Source organism: Myxocyprinus asiaticus, chromosome 9 (genome assembly GCF_019703515.2).
Source record: "Myxocyprinus asiaticus isolate MX2 ecotype Aquarium Trade chromosome 9, UBuf_Myxa_2, whole genome shotgun sequence".
Classification (NCBI taxonomy): domain Eukaryota; kingdom Metazoa; phylum Chordata; class Actinopteri; order Cypriniformes; family Catostomidae; genus Myxocyprinus; species Myxocyprinus asiaticus.
In genome coordinates, this window is record NC_059352.1 from 48,551,314 (window position 1) to 48,570,635 (window position 19,322).

The window sequence follows — 19,322 nt, forward strand, 5'->3', positions numbered from 1 at the left end:
CGAATTAATCTTTTTGCACGACAAACAGCTTCTTAAATCTTTGTGTTTTTAGCCTCATTTCATTATTATGCTCTAACCTCACAGGTTCGAGGAATTAATCACCTCATGTTTTTCCATTTCTTCAGGAAAGATAAAGAGATAAGATTTTTCCATTCTCCATAGCTGCTGGAGATGTGTGTTCTTAGGTAGCACTAAACCCAGCACACATGCCCCTCTTGATCCAAGATCCCTCAAGAGATATAAATCCTTCATTTGTGCCTTCACAAGCATCTGACCTTAACTTCAAATGAAGCGATCATTTCTACACTTCAAAGTTGGTTTCTCAGAGCCAAAATCTTGTTTTCAATGCTTACAATTTCCAAAAATTATAAAAAATAAATAACTTTTCCACAGCTGTGTCATTTTCACTAAAAATCTCTATTGTTGGCAATAGAAAAGAAGCATTGTGATATGCAATTTAACATCTGAATATTCATGCTAGTTTCAGCCATTAGTTCTTGGCTGAATAACACTCCATTACAATGTGTTGACAATCTCTTGCCTTTTCCTTCCCAATCCTCAATATAACTGTAGCCCTTTAGAAGACAGGGAAGGAAATTATTTTCTCAAATAGTTATACGTTCCCTCATTTGCGTGTCCTAATTCGGCCCTCCTCAATTTCCTTAGAAGAACTACAAATAGACACAAATGATACAATTGTTGACATACTGTAAGAGTATACAAAGCTATACAACTCAGTGTGGATTGTATATATTGGTGTTGGAAGAATTTCATGAGAAATGTTTCATATTGAAACTTGACGGCGTACTTCGGTATCTTGGCAAATCGGAGCACAGATTGAAACTCTGACCCCGTTTACACACTGTAAGGAGGAGGCGAGGAGCAGCTTTCCTGGTTCAGGCAAGGATTTATTTTCTCTCTCTGCAGCACAAATTACAGTCTCACAGTCTTTGCGTTATACACTAAGTTAATCTACAATCACACACCGGTTCACAAAATAAACTCTCATCATTTGTAATAAAAACTCTTTGCTTCTTGTTCGGGTCTGTCGTGCCCAGGCTCTCTCTCCCTTCTATTTGCGGTGTGTCTCTATTTATGCCGCTCTCCCCGTGCTCACTGAAATTAGAGACAGGTGTTAGACATAATTTAGCTCAGGTGTAAGCGCCCTTACCGCTTTCTCTCTCTCCGGAGAGATGCTTGACCACGCCCCCGCTGCCACACACGCATTTAAGTAAATGGTTGATTCCATGGTTTTCGCAGAAAGTGGTGTTCAAAAACGTCATGTAATCGCGAACAATGCTTTCCTTACGCTGCTTAAGGGATTAAGAGAAAGCGGGAGAACGCGGTTTCTGTGGTCATGTTAATGCATTAGCGCCATGTTGAAAGGTTTTTGAAGAGTGCGCATGTGCGTGGAACAGACCGGATAATTATATAATAATAAAATGGGAAAATGGAAAGTCACACACACTATTAACTATACCAATATATACACCATTTTAAAATATCAACTACTGTTTCTCATGTCCGCATACTTGAGGCGTTCAGTTCTGGCCTGTTGAAATTTTATGGTTATAGCGCCCCTTAGTGGTTTAGAGCTGCTAATGACTAATTCATGCAGTGACTGCAGCAGTACTAAGCCTACTCTGGTTGAGTACCTACTGTGTATGCGCTCAAGTACATTGGGGGAATCCCAGAGTTTGAGGTAAGAGGGAAACTCCACTATTGCAGCACAATTCTGCTGCAGGTCGCAATGTTAAGCGAACAAACACAGCAACTCTGGAATATCTAGAAACGAAGCGAAGCAACATAGAGTAAAAAATAACGAAGTCTTTCTAAGTTGCCATGTTTGTTATTTACATTAGCATTGCAGGTTACGTGGGAGATTACGTGCTGTTGAAAAAGCAGCTTATTGACCGAGCCACATGTTTAAAGATGTGAAGATAAAACCGATATCACAGAGGAAAACCTTTTTCGAGTTTCAAGCAGCTTTCTCACAATAAATGGCTTTCTGGTGTCCATGTAAGCGAGTTTACTGTTAAGATTTTTTCTGAAACTCATCAGTTTCTTTTTCTCAGGAGAAACATCTGATAAGCAGGAGGCTTGTGGAAAGTTTCCATTCACTCTCCATTAAATGTCATTGCTGTCTGAGAGAAACACTTGAAATATTAAAGAGATCTAATATGGGAAAATAAAAAGAAGCTACTCACAATCTCGTTAACAATCTTGTCCACAACTCCTTTGTCCTGTAGGTTGTGTACGTAGCGAGTGGCTGGAGGGCTCGCCAGTAGGCGCAGCTGTTCCACTTTAGCAGCAGGTGTGAAACCTACTGTAAAGAATTTAATCCCTTGGTTCTTGGCATCAGATAAAGCAGAGAATATATCGGGATTCTTGGGATGAGACTCGCCGTCGTACAGCAGGATGGCCACCTTCATGGTGCCAGGGCCAGATTCATCCAGGTAGATGCGGGTGAGGTTGGTGATGGCATAGGTGGTGTAAGTTCCATGCCCGATGTACGGAATGGGTGTGATGCGGTCTTGGAAGGTGGGCACACCCCTCCAATCTTTGAAGGACTGCTCTGTGATCACATGACTGCTGTATTGCAGGAGGGCTGTTCTGAAGTTCAGGCCCTGCCCGGTTTGGATACGAATGTTTTGGATCCGGTCAACAAGTTCATTAACGAATCGCTTCTCTTGGGCATGGTTGTCTTTCGCACTCTCTGAACTGTCCAATAAAAATGCCAACTCCAAATTACAGTCGTCATCTGAAATATGGAAAGAGACAAATGAAAATGTGAAACAAGAACTAAATATTAAAGGTACACTCAGTAATATTTCTGTTTATGTTCAGTGATCAAGCAAAAGCAACTGTTTTCAGTAACTGACTTCACTGTAGAAATGCACCAATCAGAGTCAGCCATGATTTATGCCATGATTTATTCTGAGAGTAAAAGTGTCCAATTACAGGGGATTATAGAGCACTGCAGTCTGGTTCCTGAAGTAAAACCCCAATTCATTTTCTCCATGGACTAATACCCGTGAATACCGCTGAGAAAAATCCACCAATCAGAGAGTCGCAGAAAACAAACGAGTGCTGCAGCGACCGCCCACTCCAGTGATGCACTGTGAATGATGCAATCGCACCAGTTTCCCCTACACTCTCAAACTACTTATATATTTGTACATACTGTATATAAAAATTTTGCAATAAACTTTAAATGCATTGATTCTATACTTACAATCAACAACTTTAAATTAATAGTTTTAGATATTTTATTGTTTTTAATATAAAAAATATAAAAAATTAACACTTCATGGGATCATTCCATTAATAAAGACATAAAGTACAGTCTTGTACTCCTTGTCTGATTTTCAAATACTTTTTGCTTTAAAGTGGTCATGACATGAGGAATGAAACTTTCCTTGATCTTTTGACATAAACAAGTTAATTGTGCTATAAAAACATACTGTAAATTTCAGAACTCAAAAGTTCCTCCTCACTGAAAAAAGAACATTTGTTGAAACCAAGCTGCCAAATGACGACTTCTTGAATTCCTCTGCATTGAGATGTCACACTATGGTAGACATTTGCATCTGACCGCCTCCACAACAACACATCAATGCCTACTTTATCTTTAATCCCTTCTGAAGCCCGCCCAGCAGCCTGAGCAGTGAGATGGCAAAGAGAGAGCAGGTCAGTCTAGAGCAGTGAGCCAATCGTAACGCCCGTTTCACATCGTAAGCTACATCGTAACTACAGCTGCAGACTCGTGATGTCTATGTAACTACGGTGAATATTTCTTTTAATAAAGACCATAATTTATAAAATGGTTATCAGGAGTGGGTCAGTAGTGATACATAGTAAAATTCAGCCATTGAATGGCAAAATGTTTTTGTTTTTTAAACACCAGCAAAAACTTTTAAGTGTTAATAACGTTCCTCAAACCAAAAAGATTGCACGTACAAATTTTTAAAAAATAATAACTTACCATCTGCACAAACGGTGGAAGCAACTGCATCCCAGGTTGTTTCCTTTGAGGATGAATCCTTATAAAAAGTATTTTGAGGGTCATAAAGCACTTTGTGCTTCTCCACCTCCACAATCAGGCTTGTGTCATCCATTGCTGTACACGAATGAGGTAAGTTTTGAATTTACCGACGTCAGGGTCTGTCACGTGCAAGTGTTTACAAGTGAAAGCAAACTCAGCTGTGATTGGGTAATGTTGAAGACTATAGACCTGGTCTATCTTTTATAGTACAGAACAGACTAATAGACAGCTTTTATCTCATATTTTCAGGCTCATAAGTTGTAGTTTGCTATAGTTTTAAATTATAAACATACTTCTGCTTAAGCTCTATAATTCAAACATTTTAAATTGGTAAATCACATTGAAAAAAATGTTTTTAATTTTTTTTCTGATGTGCTCTAATTCATATAAAAGCACACTAGACTACTAAAACATGTTTATTCTGTGCATTATGCACTTTTGGTGTCAAATCACATTCATTTAGTCCATCAACAGCGTGCAGTCACTTTAATTGAGCTTGAGCAGCACTGCAAAAATAGACTAGGAGCCGAAACCCCCGCTGCACTGCAGCTCATGCGACGCTCTGACGCGCTGCTGACGCTTCCGATGTGAATGTTCGAATCTGTTGTTATGGATGCCACACAAATTATGCTCTGTTCACACATCGCTCATGCTTGCGATGTGAAACGGGCATAACAGTGGCCGTTTACTGTCAAGTCGTGAAGGAGAAACAGCACCAAAACTGAGCGTTTCTGACAGAGGCTCTGAATGAAGATGGAAAATGATCATGTTTTACAAATATATGACTGTTTTTGGTGCAAAACAACTTTACTAATATTATAAGTGAACCTTAAGCAACATATTTGAATAATAATAATAAAAAAAGGCATGTCATGACCACTTTCAAATAAAGTTTGCAACTTGTATGTTTGTGATTCAGCACGGAGCTGGTTGGCTTTGTTCATGGCTTAGGATGCTTTTATGAAGAATTTTATGAAATCCCTCTGGAAAAAATACTTCCGCAAAAAAGACATCTGAAAAAGTGGGTGGGCACTGTTGGACTCAATTGAGAATTGTGAATAATATTCAGCTGGTCATGTGATCTCAACATGGTGACACTCATGAATGAGCACCCAGCACCAAACGTGGAAAAAAAGCATATTTTTTTCTAAAACGAATAAGACTTGTCTTCATCTCATTTAAGTCATATTAAACAGATTTTTCAAAAATATCTGTTTAAAAGTTTTGCAATTAGCAAAATAACCTTACTGAAGACCGCTTTAAAGGAATAGTTCATAATAAATAAAAAAAGTATGCTGTAGTTTTTTCCATACAAAAGGAGAATATGAAGAATCTTCATGCTGATTTTTCCATATAATTACAATCTGTCAAGCTCCAAAAACACCAAAAAAGCATGATTAAAGCCATTTCACTTGTGTACTATAATACAAGCCATTCTGCAGCTTTATGTGAGGAACAGATCACTAAACAAATTATTTCAAATAAAATATTGTGCCTTTCGACACATCATGTCGAGTCATTGGTTCTTCTCACATAAGTCATAATCAAAAGTCATTGCCGACCATCGAACTTGACTTTAGAAATAGACTTGAAATATACTGAATGAGTCACATGGGCTACTTTCATGCTGTTTCTATGATCGCTATGATCTGCTGCTATAAGAACTGCTCTTCTTTTGTGTTCCACTGACACAAAATAACAGCATATGGGTTTGAAATGACATGAGGGTGAATACATAATGACAATTAAAAATGTTCAAGTGAATAATTCCTTTAAAGTAAGACTTTTGGAGGGAGTTTTGGACTTAGTGTGACCTGTTCAGACACTAAAGGACAGCCAATGTATGATTTGTATTCTTTGATAGCTGCTTAGGTAATACCTAAATACCATGCATGTAAACGTAAAGGAAAATAAGATACAGCTGAAATGGACCCCAGACTTCAGTAAATCACCTTTATGAAGAACATGTCAGAAAGAAAACTTGCCCCGGGACAGTGAGAAGCGTTTAGATCAAACTCAGAAGCCCCGAAGAGGCTGCAACCTGCACATGTGATCTTTTCTTGCTATTGAGAAGTTGATTTATTTAAATCAACTTTGTCAATATAAAAACAAATTACAATTAAGAAGTATTTAAATCGGCTTTATGTGTTGATTAAAATATACAGGTGATTTTAATAGTTTCATATGTATTCATAAATGAAGTGTGGTTCAAGCACATATACAATTTCATTCATTTGGACAGACAGCATTTAAAACAACCATCATAACCAGTTCCACCTGGATTCCATTTATAAATGAATTTATTTTGAAATTGTGTATAACAAATCCTGAATTAAAATGCTTGATATGTGAATAAACTCTCAAAATGTAATGCTCTAGGAAGAGGTTGATTCCAAAAATGTAAATCCTGAAGAAGGAAAGTCAAACACATCTGGGATGGCTTAAAGGTAAGTAAATCATGAGAGGATTGTCATGTTTGGGTGAACAAACCCTTTAATTGATTAAAACCTTAGTATATTGAGATTGACGAACCTAATGAAGTTGAGTTAAAGGGGTCATGACACGAGGAATACAATTTTCCTTGATCTTTTGACATATAAGAGGTCATTGTACAATAAAAGCATATTGTAAGTTTCAGAACTCAAAACTTCCTCAATAGAACAAGAGCATTTATTTAAACCAAGCTGCAAAAATGGCTTGTTTGGAATTTGTGGAACTTGTGACATCACAAGGACCAAATACATCTGCATATGACTGCCTCTTCAGCAAGACATCAAAGCCTATTTTTCATCATTGCATCCTTGGCCACGCCCAATGGTGCTCAGTCAGTCACACAGGTGAAGAGGAGAGAGATGGGCCTTGTCATGGGAAATTCATTCAAAGTGGACTTACACAGGACACCTTCATGTGCCTATCTGGATTTAAATACTTTTCTACATAAATGTGCATGGCTTTGACTGTTATCCTATATCTCCACTTTTAAAAGACGCAATATCAAGTTATAACTCTAAAAATTGAACCCCCATTTTTTTTCAACTTGCTGTTTGCTGTCTTGCTGTTGTGCTGTTTTGAAGGCATCCTGGACCATTTTTGCACCCATCTGTACTATATTTAATTGTTGGTCTTTTGTAAATATGTACTAGACGGACGTCTTTGTTTGTATTCATACATTTACGCACAACACCGGCAATGTGCTCTACATTTTAAGAGCGTTACAAGTGTAACTTTAAAAAACATATCTCATTCTGCTGCAGCCACTGACTTGGAGAAACACATGCCGTTCTGTGTGTAAACAAACTGGGAAAATGTGAGATTTCGCTTTGGTGAAGACCAGCATTTTTGCTTTGGCCCGTTGAAGGTGGTTGAAGCGTCCCAACATCACCATGGATACGTCTGCGTATTCAGAAAATTTCAGCGTGGATCGTATGCTTTTTTCTGGCTCATATCAGTGTGGACTTCTTGTAAACCAGTCACAATGTGATTCATGCTTTGCAAAGGAACTGTTATTGAAAGATGGGGCAGTTAAAATTGGACTACTGGATGAAAAACCATAAGTAACCAATTCCATTCACAAATGTTTCAAAAGCAGTTTATGCTGTGCTTGAGTGAACAGTTTGATACATTCAAATGAAATGTGTTGGGTGTACATTATGTGTTAACCCTGAAATTTAGTTTTATAATGTTGTGTGGAGTTTTTTCATTTTCTTTGAATTGAGTTTCAAATATGTCTGTTTTGGAAGGACTGCACGACGTTAGCCAGTCACAACAGTGTGCATTTACAGTGAAGTCTTAAAGGGCCAGGCAGCTTAAAACTGAGCGTTTCAGACAGAGGGCCAGAGACAGGGAGGAACATTTTTATAGTAATGTATATGACTAAATAATGACTGTTCTGGTGCAAAAAAACTTTACTAACATTATAAGTGGACCTCAGGGTAGATATTATATATATATATATATATATATATATATATATATATATATATATATATATATATACACACACACATATATAAAGAGTATGTCATGACCCCTTTAAAATAATGTTAATAACTAAATAATGTTGGCTCAATCAAACTGACTTAATTTGAATGAAAGACACTTAATTGCTTGTAAAAACTTTCTCAAATTCAGTTAAGTAAGGGTAATGATATCTTTTTATGAGATCACTCTTTTAACACACCTCAAATGTCGGAAAGGTGAGGACCACACCCTGTCTGAAACCTGCGTGAACAACTTTTTTATTATCTCAAGAAACCTGGACAGTAGTTGTACTCAGGTCCGGCCATTTTTAGGCTTTCTGACAACTTACCATTGTTTTTTGGGATGATATTAGAGGTGACAGGTTTATTTTTGTTTCTTCCATGTCTCTTCTCTTCTGCAACATTGTCATCAAGATCTTCCAGCTGAGCCAAAACAAACTGCAGGCCAAACAGCAAAACCAGCCAGTGCACACACAACTGCATCATCACTACAGAGAGACACAAACACACGATTACTGATGGAAAACCTCACTGTCAAATGTATCCCATTGCTACATTTGAATTATAAAGTCTGAGATCAAAGTTCTTTGCAATTTCAAAACTCTGAAACAATAGCGTCAACACTTCACATCAAATATTATTGAAATATAACCGAATCAACCTGACTACATTACATTACACCATTTACACCAGAAAGTAACTTTTTCTTTTTTTTATCTCTATTTTGTTTTAATGGGACTATACTGTATTTGCCCCCTAGAACTGATTTTTTTTTGTTTTTTTTTTGGGCTAACATACTTTTCCCTTACATACAAAAAACACTTTATATTAGTTTCACATTCAACAAAACTTGCCTCCGAGAATGTAAATACACATATCTGGCACTATTAAGTCTAAATCCATAACTAGAATACATTATAATTAAAGATATTTTGAAATACATGTTGGATAAAAAAAAAAAAAAAAATGAAAAAAAAAAAAAACAGTAATTCTGCATTGAGGCACTTTTTGCACCACATTTGCAATATCTGGGGCATTGTTGCCCTGAGCCCTGGTTATTTTCTGATCCAAATATACAACAACAAAAGTCATTTTTATCAGGTAGAAATGGCTTCTTAATGTAACAGCTGCACACTTTCAGTTTTAAAGTGAGCCTTACTGTATGTAAATACATTAAGGTGAAATTCTGATAAATCTGGACACTTTGATTCTATGTCCTTGAACAACAAATATCACTCAGTCAAATTTGCACTTACCTCTGTGTGACAGCACTAATATTTGTGCAGGACCAACTCAAGTCCAACAAAACTCAAGAGCTGAAATAACAGTCTTCACGGCCTCTTTTCTCTCCGAGTACCTAGTGTAATAAAAATGTGCCATGCAGAATGAATGATAATCAGTGTACATGTGTCAAGAGTCCATGTGTTTGCTGTAAGAGAAGAAATGTAAGTGTGTAGCAGCTTCGTCCATGCAAAGCACATGTGCTGCCATCCAGAGGAACACAAATATCCAGAACTCCTCCCTTGAACCTGGAGGACCTACCCATTTATTTTAATTTTTTTTAACATATCATTTTTTGTTAATTTGAAAACACACTAAAATGCAAGGCTATGCATAAGTTTGATAAAAAAATAATATGTTATGATAATATTTTTTACATTTTGTACAAGCAGTAACATTGTATGGTAACATCAATAAAAGGAAATTCTATCATCATTTACTCCTATTAGAAGAATATCTCAGCTCTGTTGGTTCATACAATGCAAGTGAATGGTGACCAAAATTTTAAAGCTCAGAAAAGCACATAAAGGCAGCATAAAAGTAATCCATATGTAAGAGGTTCATTGGAAAAGAGGAGGTACTGCTTCTGGATATCGCATTGCATAGTCCACCAGGACTAGGACAAAGTGATGTCTGTGTGCTATCTGATCCAATAGCCCATCGAGGTCCATGCCATTTCTTTTGAAGGGGACCTCGATTAACACAAGAGGGCGCAATGGCGCTCTTGGGGTGGCCGGTGTATTTACCAGCTGACATGCTGCAAACCACCTGCAAACATCCCTGCGAATGCCCGGCCAATAAAAATGGGCCATTAGTCAGTTCAGCGTTTTCCTCTCCCCTAAGTGACCTGCCATCGGATTATAATGAGCCACCTGGAATAACATTTCCCGGCGGCTCTGCAGTATTAACAGCTGGGTTGAATCCTCTCTTGTCTGAGCATCATGCATCACTCGATACAACCGTTCTTTTATTATCGCAAAATAGGGATATGAAAGTGCAATGTTTGGTTGGAATTGTTGACCATCAATAACTTTCACATGGTCAAGGGCATACCTAAGGGTTTCATCTCTTGACTGCTCTAGAGGGAAATCCCTTTCGGAAAATCCCCTAAGGATGGGAGGGGCCGAAGCCTCCCCCTCCCTCACGTCATCCTGATGTGGAGCTGATGAAGACGGCCCAGGCTCCGCCTCCCCTGCCAAAGCATTGCACATTTCACATCTAGCAGCCTTCTTGCAGGACCCATCCGCACATATCCCCTTTAACACATTTTTAAACTCTGGACAATTAGTTCCCAGAATTAGCAGATGGGTGAGGCGGGAACTAACCACCACCTCCACTCTATGCTTTTTTCCCCGAAATTTAATAACGAGGGTCACTACAGGGTAGTTGTGAATATCCCCAAGCACACACTTCACTCTCACCCTTTTGGTTGTGCCCAAAGCCTCGTGTTGAACCAAACATTGCCCGTATCCACCAAGTCTTGATGAGTACTCCCCTTGACACTTACCAGTATTCTGTACGCTCCGGCTCTATCGTGGGCAGCCCGTGGAGTGTCGGGGATCCGGACTACAGTTCCCAGCTCCATCACGGGGCATTAATCCCGAAAGTGTCCCAGATCCCTGCAACTCCAGCAGGCTGGCCCAGGTGCTACGCCCGCACCTGTGTCAGCGGGTACATCCACCTGAGGGGGAGAGCGATGAGGCAATGAAGTCCCCGGGGGGGGACAAACCACCGCGAACGGGGGGATTCTATGCCTCCGGGATACTGGGATGGGCTGTTGGGAGAAAGCAGAGTGAGGGGGAAGAGATCGGGGAAAACATAGAGGGTGGGGAGAGAGAGAGGGAGGGCTCTTCCGCCCTCTGGTATGCCAACAGATGGTTCTCCGCCAGTTGGACGGCCTCCTCCAGCGACGCCGGGCGGTGGTACTGGGCCCACTCCGCTGTTCCTTTTGGTAGCCGATGGATCAGCTGCTCCAGCACCACCTGGTCAATCACTCCCTCGACGTCACGGTCCTCCACCAGCAGCCACTTCCGGCAGGCATCTCGGAGCCGTTGGGTAAAGGCAAATGGTCGACCGCCGCCCTCCAACTTCATCGAGCGGAAAAGCTCTCTGTACTGCTCAGGGCTGCGGCCGACCCGCTGCAAGATTGTCTTCCTCAGGTCATCATAAACCAGGAGGCTTGCCGCCAGCAGTTGTTGTGCCATGAGTTGGGTTTCCCCGGACAACAAGGGAATGAGCCTGGCCGCCCACTGAGCACGCAGCCAGCCCCAGATCTCAGCTGTCCGCTCAAAAAGATCCAAGAAGGCCTCTGGATCATCTTCCGTCCCTATCTTCAAGAGAGTGGCCAGTGGCATGGGGGCTGCTGTGTCTGGGGTCATGGCCGGGGCTTTCTCCTGGCTGAGGAGTCTCCGGATCGCATGCCGGTTTTCTGCTTGAGCTCGGAGGATCTCATGAAAGCGACGATCTTGGTCTTGGCGAAGCTCAAGCAGGGCCTGTTGGTGGGTGTGGTGCAGATCGGCGAGGGTCTTGAGGACTTCAGCCAGCTGCGAGAACTCCATGTCGGCGTACTTCTTCCAATCATCCCGCATTTTGGCACCAGTGTAAGAGGTTCATTGGAAAAGAAGAGAAGGGAAACTGGGAACTCAACTCAAATGTAGGCTTTAATTAACCAAACTAAAAATAGCTTTTCAGCATTAGGTCACAGTTCAAGGCAGTCTCTTTCTGACTGGTAGCTCTCTCCCCCTCCATCGTCGCTGGCGTGGTCCCTTTATACCGCTCTTACTTTCCAAGCTTACTACAATTGGAAACAGGTGTTAGTCATAATCAGGCTCAGGTGTTTGCACCCTTACCGCTTTCTCTCTCTCCGGATGAACGCTCGACCACACCCCACACCACACCGTACAACTCCAGTGGTTAAATCCATATCTTCTGAAGCAATATGATAGGAGTTTTTCCCATAGGCGAATACATTTTTAACAATAACCTTTAAAGACTTTTGTTAAAGGATGGTATATGCAATTGTTGAAGCCATCAGTCTATTATTTCAACATATTTTTATTTTTATAAATTTTTTTTAGAAATGTTTAATAGCAAAATTCCTGGTCAAGAATTACACTACCTGTGAATTCTATAGAGACAAATCCACATAACAGAGAATCGCGGGCACCAAAATAGCTGTGCAGCAACTGGCCACTCCAAACACACTGTGAATGACACAATCAAGTAATTCTCTCCCTTCACTCTTAAACTACTTTATGTTTGTACTAGGGCTGCCGATTTAATGCATTAATTCAGTGGGATTAGTTATATATATAAAAAATAACGTGTTAAAAAATGAATGCAATTAATCATGTCCCCGGTCCGTAATAAGGAAGATTCCTGAGCAATTCAAGCTTGAAGTACCACCTGTTTTCTCCAGGGGGCAGTAAGCAAAATTTCAGCTGTACAGGCAATGCACAGCTTATACAAAGAACAAACCAGCCCTTTAGCAGTTCGTGTCTAGAAGGGATCCCTCTCTCGTCAACTTCTCGCGCATGTGCATTCTGTTAAGATGCTTTCGCCTGTGCTTTATTCCTCACATCTCAGCATATTAATGATGGAAAACATTAGAAAATTCAATATTATCAATAATATAACATTATTTTTATTATTATCATTATTATTATTATCACAGAGTGTCTATTTGCACTAGGTGTAAATTCCTGCCACATAGTTCGGCTATTTGCACTGAGATAGTCTGGTGGAAACAAATAAATTATAGACAAACTGCTTTTTGAGCATCTCTGCAATGGCTTAGTGTGATAAGATGGTGTGAATGTGCTTTTACTATGCGGATGACCTGGGTTCTAATCCTCTTTTTGACACAGTTTTCCCCATCCTGTTTCCTGTCACCACTCTTAATATGTTTCTTTAATACTACTTCTAATAATAAATAAAATGAATATAAAGGTTGATATCCTCGCAGTGATAGGTTGGTGTAGGGTGTCTGTGGGACTCTAAATAAACACACTGCAGTGATGCCCTGTTAGTATTTAATTAGGGGTGCAAATAGTATCTGTCTAACACTATTTGCACTTAGTGCAAAGATGTTGCTATTTACACTTAGTGCAAATAGCCTCTGCCTTATTATTATTATTATTATTAAGAAAGCCTGTTGTCTTCTTGAAATCTCATATAGCATCCCATGTTTCTTGGATACGGTAATATTTTGACAGAAGTTCATGTTAAGGCACATATTACTTTAAATCTTAGATTCTGTTATTGTGACTTAATTGACATTAACAGTAATTCATGAATTAAAAAGTGTTTACGTTAAAAAAATAAATAAAAAAAAGTAAAACAAATCTTGTGGCGATTTTGTTTGTGTTCCGCACCTCGTGCCCCTTTCCAGTCGAATCGCAAAGAAAAATGCAAACAAAAGATATCCGTCCACTGAAGTGCGGATGCAATCTTTGTTTATTAAAATATAGAGTTGCATTCAAGTAGATTATAACCTGGGGCTTTTTATACAAGGGGAGAATATGGTACCACTTGACCACCCAGCTAAACTCTCAATAACTGAACTGATTGATGTACTTCTCCACTGACCAACAATATCTCATGACCGAAAGTAGCAGACGTAGAGCTAAAGTTATCAAATGTATTATGTAAAATATTTATTTTAGAGCTTGAATTGATCAAAACAGACAATTTAAAATAATCTTCTCCCTTAACATGAGAACGCATTCTTGTATTCAAAACACATATCTGAGTTTGTACATATCTGAATTTTTTGCGATAAAATTTAAATATCTAGTTTCAGTACTTAAAAGTAATAATTTAAATGAATAGTTTTAGGTTTTTCCATCGTTTTTACTTAAATTACGTCATTCGCAATGCTTCATATGATTGTAGTTCATTCCCTCAAGAAAGATGGTAAATCAACAGTTTTCCAATACTATTATTGTGGAAAATAGTAACATAGTTAGTCTCGCAATATACAATTTATACAAAATATAATATAAACAGGCTTACATAAAAGAACAGGCTTTTGTGTTGATAAAGAATAAAAATATATACATTTTCAGTCCTTGTTTAAGGACAAAGTTTTTCTTGTTTAAATGCATGAAACTAGTTTATTAGATAATAAAAAATAAATTGTGACAAGACAGGCTGTCATTCTGTGTGTTAGTGTTGGTGGGGATTTTTCAAAGATTTCAGTGCAGTTACACTGTTGCGTCAGTAGGTGGCGGCAAGGGACTGTTATGAGTGAGTCAGTCAGCAGACTATTCAACCATTTCAGTCAAAAAGGCTGCTTTATTCAGGAACAAACAATGCTATGGTTATCAATATGTCAATCATTGCTATTTCCAGAGTGAATCCCGCATTTATATGCGGATGTAATTCCTGAAACTTTGCAGCGTGTATGTAGCCGTTGGTCCTCCTCTTAGCAGCATGAAAAACAAGTTTTATACAAATTCTGAATGGATTATATATAACATAGAAAGTGCACAATGAGCATTCCCTTTATAATCACTAAAAAGCTGTCACTCATCTTAATCGCGATCTCTAGCACCCCCGTAGAACCAGGCCTATTAATAATGAAAAATGAGTAAGCCTACATGTTTCCAATTTATGCAAGGAATACAAAAGCCCCGACATGGAGTGGATAGATATAGTAGAAAGATATATAGAGAGAGAAAATTACCCCTCAAAAAAGTCAGTAAGAAGCTTTCTCTTCCCAACTGCGAGTGGAGGTTTATTATTCTCCATTTTTTAGCTAAAGTTAGCTTCACCGGAGCAGCGCCAAGCAAGCAGTCATGTCAGCGATGTCATGCGCTTAGCGGTCTTTAGATGTGGGGCGGGGCGTTTACATTTTAAAGAGACATGACAACTAGCCTATAAACAAACTTAATATAAATTATTGTAAATAATTAATTCACGAAATTTACCGTATCCACTGCATTAATTTAATCAGATTTGTCATTATTATTTTTACTAAATTATAAGTATCTTGGGGACCCACCTAAGTCTATTTTTTACTTCTTATGGAGGGTGCCTAATGCCTTATGGGGGGTCCCGGATTCCCCCAGCCCCCCCTTAATTCGAGCACTGGTCACATGGGATAACCTCATCATGGTCGCTATAATGTGGTTTGCTCTTGGTGGGGCGCCTGGTGAGTTGTGCATGGATGCTCTGATGGATGGCGTGAACATGCTCAACAAGCCACATGATCAGATGCACGGATTGACGGTCTCAGACGCGGAGGCAACTGAGATTCGTCCTCCGCCACCCGGATTGAGGCGAGTCACTACGCCACCACGAGAACTTAGAGCACTTTAGGAATTGGGCATTCCAAACTGGGGAGAAAAAGCATTGTCTCTGTTTAGCATTGTCAAAATGAGGAATCTGTTTAAAAAAGCATTGTCAAAATTAGGTTTCAGTATTAAACTAGGCATTTTGCAGTGTTACCGGTCCATGTGCTGTCTCTTAGAACTGCTGAAATGATGCATGGGAAATCTCCAGCACGGATCGCTCATTCCTGACCTCCTTGACTCTGACATGCTGTGATGTACAGCTGTGAGAAAACACAACACCATTGTAGATCATAAAGAATAGCACAGGACAAAGAGCTGCAACATCAGAACATGTGGTCTTCAAAGCATGCCAGGGTGAAATCAAACAAGTAAACCTGAGCAGAAACATACGTTCTGCTTCATGCCAATGATGATGACATAAGTTACAGTGAGGAGAGCTGGAAAGAATCATACTAAAACCATTCTTAGCAATGTCCTCCAAGAAAATGTGGGCCAAGGACGTCACAAAGAGCTGCATAAATATGTAAACTATCAATTCCTAGTATAGCGTATTGTCATATAAACATAAAAAGTGCACCATATTTTATTGCCCTGCTTCAACAATAGTCTAAATTGAATTAATACTACTAACACTGTTGAATTACAAGCTAAATCGGCTTGCCATTCATTTCCTCAACATGAAATACATCATGAAATTGTTCAGCTGCACACCATCTGTGTTTTCATGCAGTTAATTCCAATGCTGTTCCTCGATGAGAGCAGAATCAGATCTATCATCGTCATGCACATCCCTGGACATTTTTACAGCCTCTGATACACAGTGGGATCAGAAACACCTTATTAAAACGCAGACAGGTTCAACTTAAAAAACATATGGGACTGACAGAGTTAATACAGGTTTGAATTAAATGGTGCAGGGGTGCTTTCACTGATACATTTGTTGTAGCAAAAGCAATTATTTCTAACCTTAATGACAAAATAAATAGCAGAAGTGACATGCAGTGTGAAAAAGTCATTTAAGGCTTCCTTTGGCCTTGCGGAACTTTCTGACCTATTTAGAACCATTTTAAAATGGGTCAAAATGACCCACAAGACGAAGGAAGGGTTAAAGGTGAAGTGTATAATTTACAGTGATGCTAAGGGTAGTTCACCCAAAAATTATAATTCTCTCATTATTTACTCACGCCTATGCCATCTCAAACTCGTATGACTTTCTGTTTTCTGTGGAACAAAAACAAACTTTTTTCCAAGGATGAATGACATGTTTTTGTCCATACAATGCAAGTCAATGGGGTCCAAAAATGTCAAGCTCCACAAAGGACATAAAAGGCAGCATAAAGATAACCCATACGACTTCAGTGGTTTAATCCATGTTTTCTAAAGTGATATGGTAGCTTGTCTTTTAGTCATTATTCACGTTCATGAGAGAAGCTTATTCAAGCGTTCTCGTGATATAAATGGAAGAAATAACATGAATTTTCTATATGATTATTATAACAATATCAATGGGATGTATTCTTGATAAAAAGATGAATAATGGTCAGAGGGATTTCTGACACTTTTTAGCTGGTTTAAGCTGGTCGACCAACTGCCATCTTTCAAAAACCAGCTTGAGCTGGTATGACCTGCTGGTCCAATTGTATACACTGTCGTACACATTAAATGCATCAAGAAATGGCATTAACCTGCTATATTGATTATATAAATGTAGTTAAGCACAACAGACACTGTATGGATGCATTTATTTTCACCAGCAGAGGGTAGCAAAACCTTGTGTTTATTATATATATATATGAGTTTTTAGATCCACTACTTTGGGCAAACTAGAGTCTCTTAACCTCTGATTGTAAAAAAAAAAAAAAAATCTGTTTATTATTTATTTGTGTTTTATAAACACAAACCGCATGTTGCGGTGCTACCAGGGGTCTATTAAATTAGTGCTTCCACAAATAAAGTTACTGTTAGTTTCTGTATACAGTAGGAACATACCTTAAAATCTTAAGTTACAAAAAAGCCACTGAACATTTCCAACATTATTTCTCAGTAAAAAAAGAAACCGTTTATTGAACACACATTCACCTTTTGTGACAACATGCCCCCAAAGCAGGGCATTTACCTTAAAATGTACCTTAATTATATAGTTTACCCTTGTCTTAATGTATCTCTATGGGTTTTATTGTGTACACTTGTATACCCAACAGCTATTAAATAAAAAAAAATATATTGGAATCTTAGTTTTAGAGCACAGAATTCACAAAGATGAGCTAATTTAATAATGGTGTTTGAAACTAACATGCAACTCCCCTATACAGTATATGTTATAAATGCAATCATCACATAAATGGCACAGTAAATAGTTATGCTGTGTTAAAAGTGATGCTATGTGGATTAGTAATTGGGTAAAATGGAAATAGAGGCATGTATACAATACATAGAATATATTATTCTGACACTTATATGACATTGGATCACATACTGTATGAAGGATGATGTATTAATCTTTCTTACTCTGTTTTGTAGATGAAAGCACTGAAACCATTAGAGACATAAAGACACAAAGTAAAACCTCCGTCTCCAAACACCCAAATGTCTGATTCCCAGCCTGACCTACCTGCATTTTGACACCTCTCTCCAAAGGCCAGCGCCTGGGAACAGACAATCTCTACAACGAAAAAATAATGGAGTCATAAATGCCTTCTGAACTCAGTCCAAGGCATAAAATATATATCGTCCTTATGATTGTTTTAGTCAAGTGAGTGAAACCTGGCATTCCTTGATGTGTGAATGTTGTTTAAAACCTGAGGTTATTTTTAATATGTAGCTAATTCAAGTGAAATGCCATTGCACAGAAGCAATGTTTTTATTAGACTGCAGAAAACTTTTACATGTACTGATTAAATATATTGAAATTTGCATGCAAAAAGTGGCATTGTGGACAAATGTCCTTATTTTTTCTCTGTTTTTTGACTCGGTTTCAACAAACAAAAATGGTAAATCCACTTTCTGTCACAAGGTTTTTGCAATGAGCATACAAATGAATGCACAGAGAGAACTAGAGCATCTGACATACCTATTGTAATAACAAATGACGCCTTTCTCTTCTTGCAAACATGTTAATCTCATTCCTGAAAAGAACGATATTAAAGACTGGGGGAGGAACTGCCAGGTTTTGATGAATGTATTAAAAGACCAACAATAAAAGAGTTTGACATCATATTCTATCAGCTGATTGATCTATTAATTTCTCGTCAGATTAGCAATGTCGTAGACCGAGGCTGACTGCAGGAGCTTATTAAGATGTTTTAAGGATGTAATTCATTCATAAAGCCAGAAACGCTCATGTTTTCTCTTGTCTTTTAGTGTCTTTCAGTCCTCGGGGGTATCAGTCATGTGAAAGTGGCCACAGGCTCTCTTGCTGATGTATTAGTTGGCATATGCATGACTCAATTATCCAGTTCTGAAGGAGACCTGGGCCACTGTAGCCCTGGGGCCTCCTGAATTTACAAAATCATTTAATGGGGAAGAACTCTGAGGAGTCAAGGGAGTACAGAAAAGGGGAGAGAGTGTCCACACACTCACACACACATTTGTTTTTCTATCATGGTGGGGACTTTCCAATGACTTCTATTTTTTTTTATACTGATATTTTCTGTCCCAAAAACCTAAGGCCAGAAACTGTGGCAATAGATGAATTGAAAAAAAAACTCACCATAGAAGCAG

At 38.7% G+C, this 19,322-nt stretch overlaps 1 protein-coding gene across 1 annotated transcript in view; it reads right to left on the reverse strand.

Moving 5' to 3' along the window:
• The window catches only part of col28a2b (collagen, type XXVIII, alpha 2b), a 47,856-nt gene extending 39,345 nt beyond the window's left edge, over positions 1 to 8,511 (reverse strand). The window contains exons 1-2 of the mRNA XM_051706364.1: positions 8,355 to 8,511; positions 2,208 to 2,761 (exon numbers count right to left, since the gene is read on the reverse strand). Coding sequence (XP_051562324.1) covers positions 2,208 to 2,761; positions 8,355 to 8,511 — 711 coding nt within the window. The remainder of the gene's footprint in view (positions 1 to 2,207; positions 2,762 to 8,354) is intronic.
• Between the last annotated feature and the right edge of the window lie 10,811 nt (positions 8,512 to 19,322).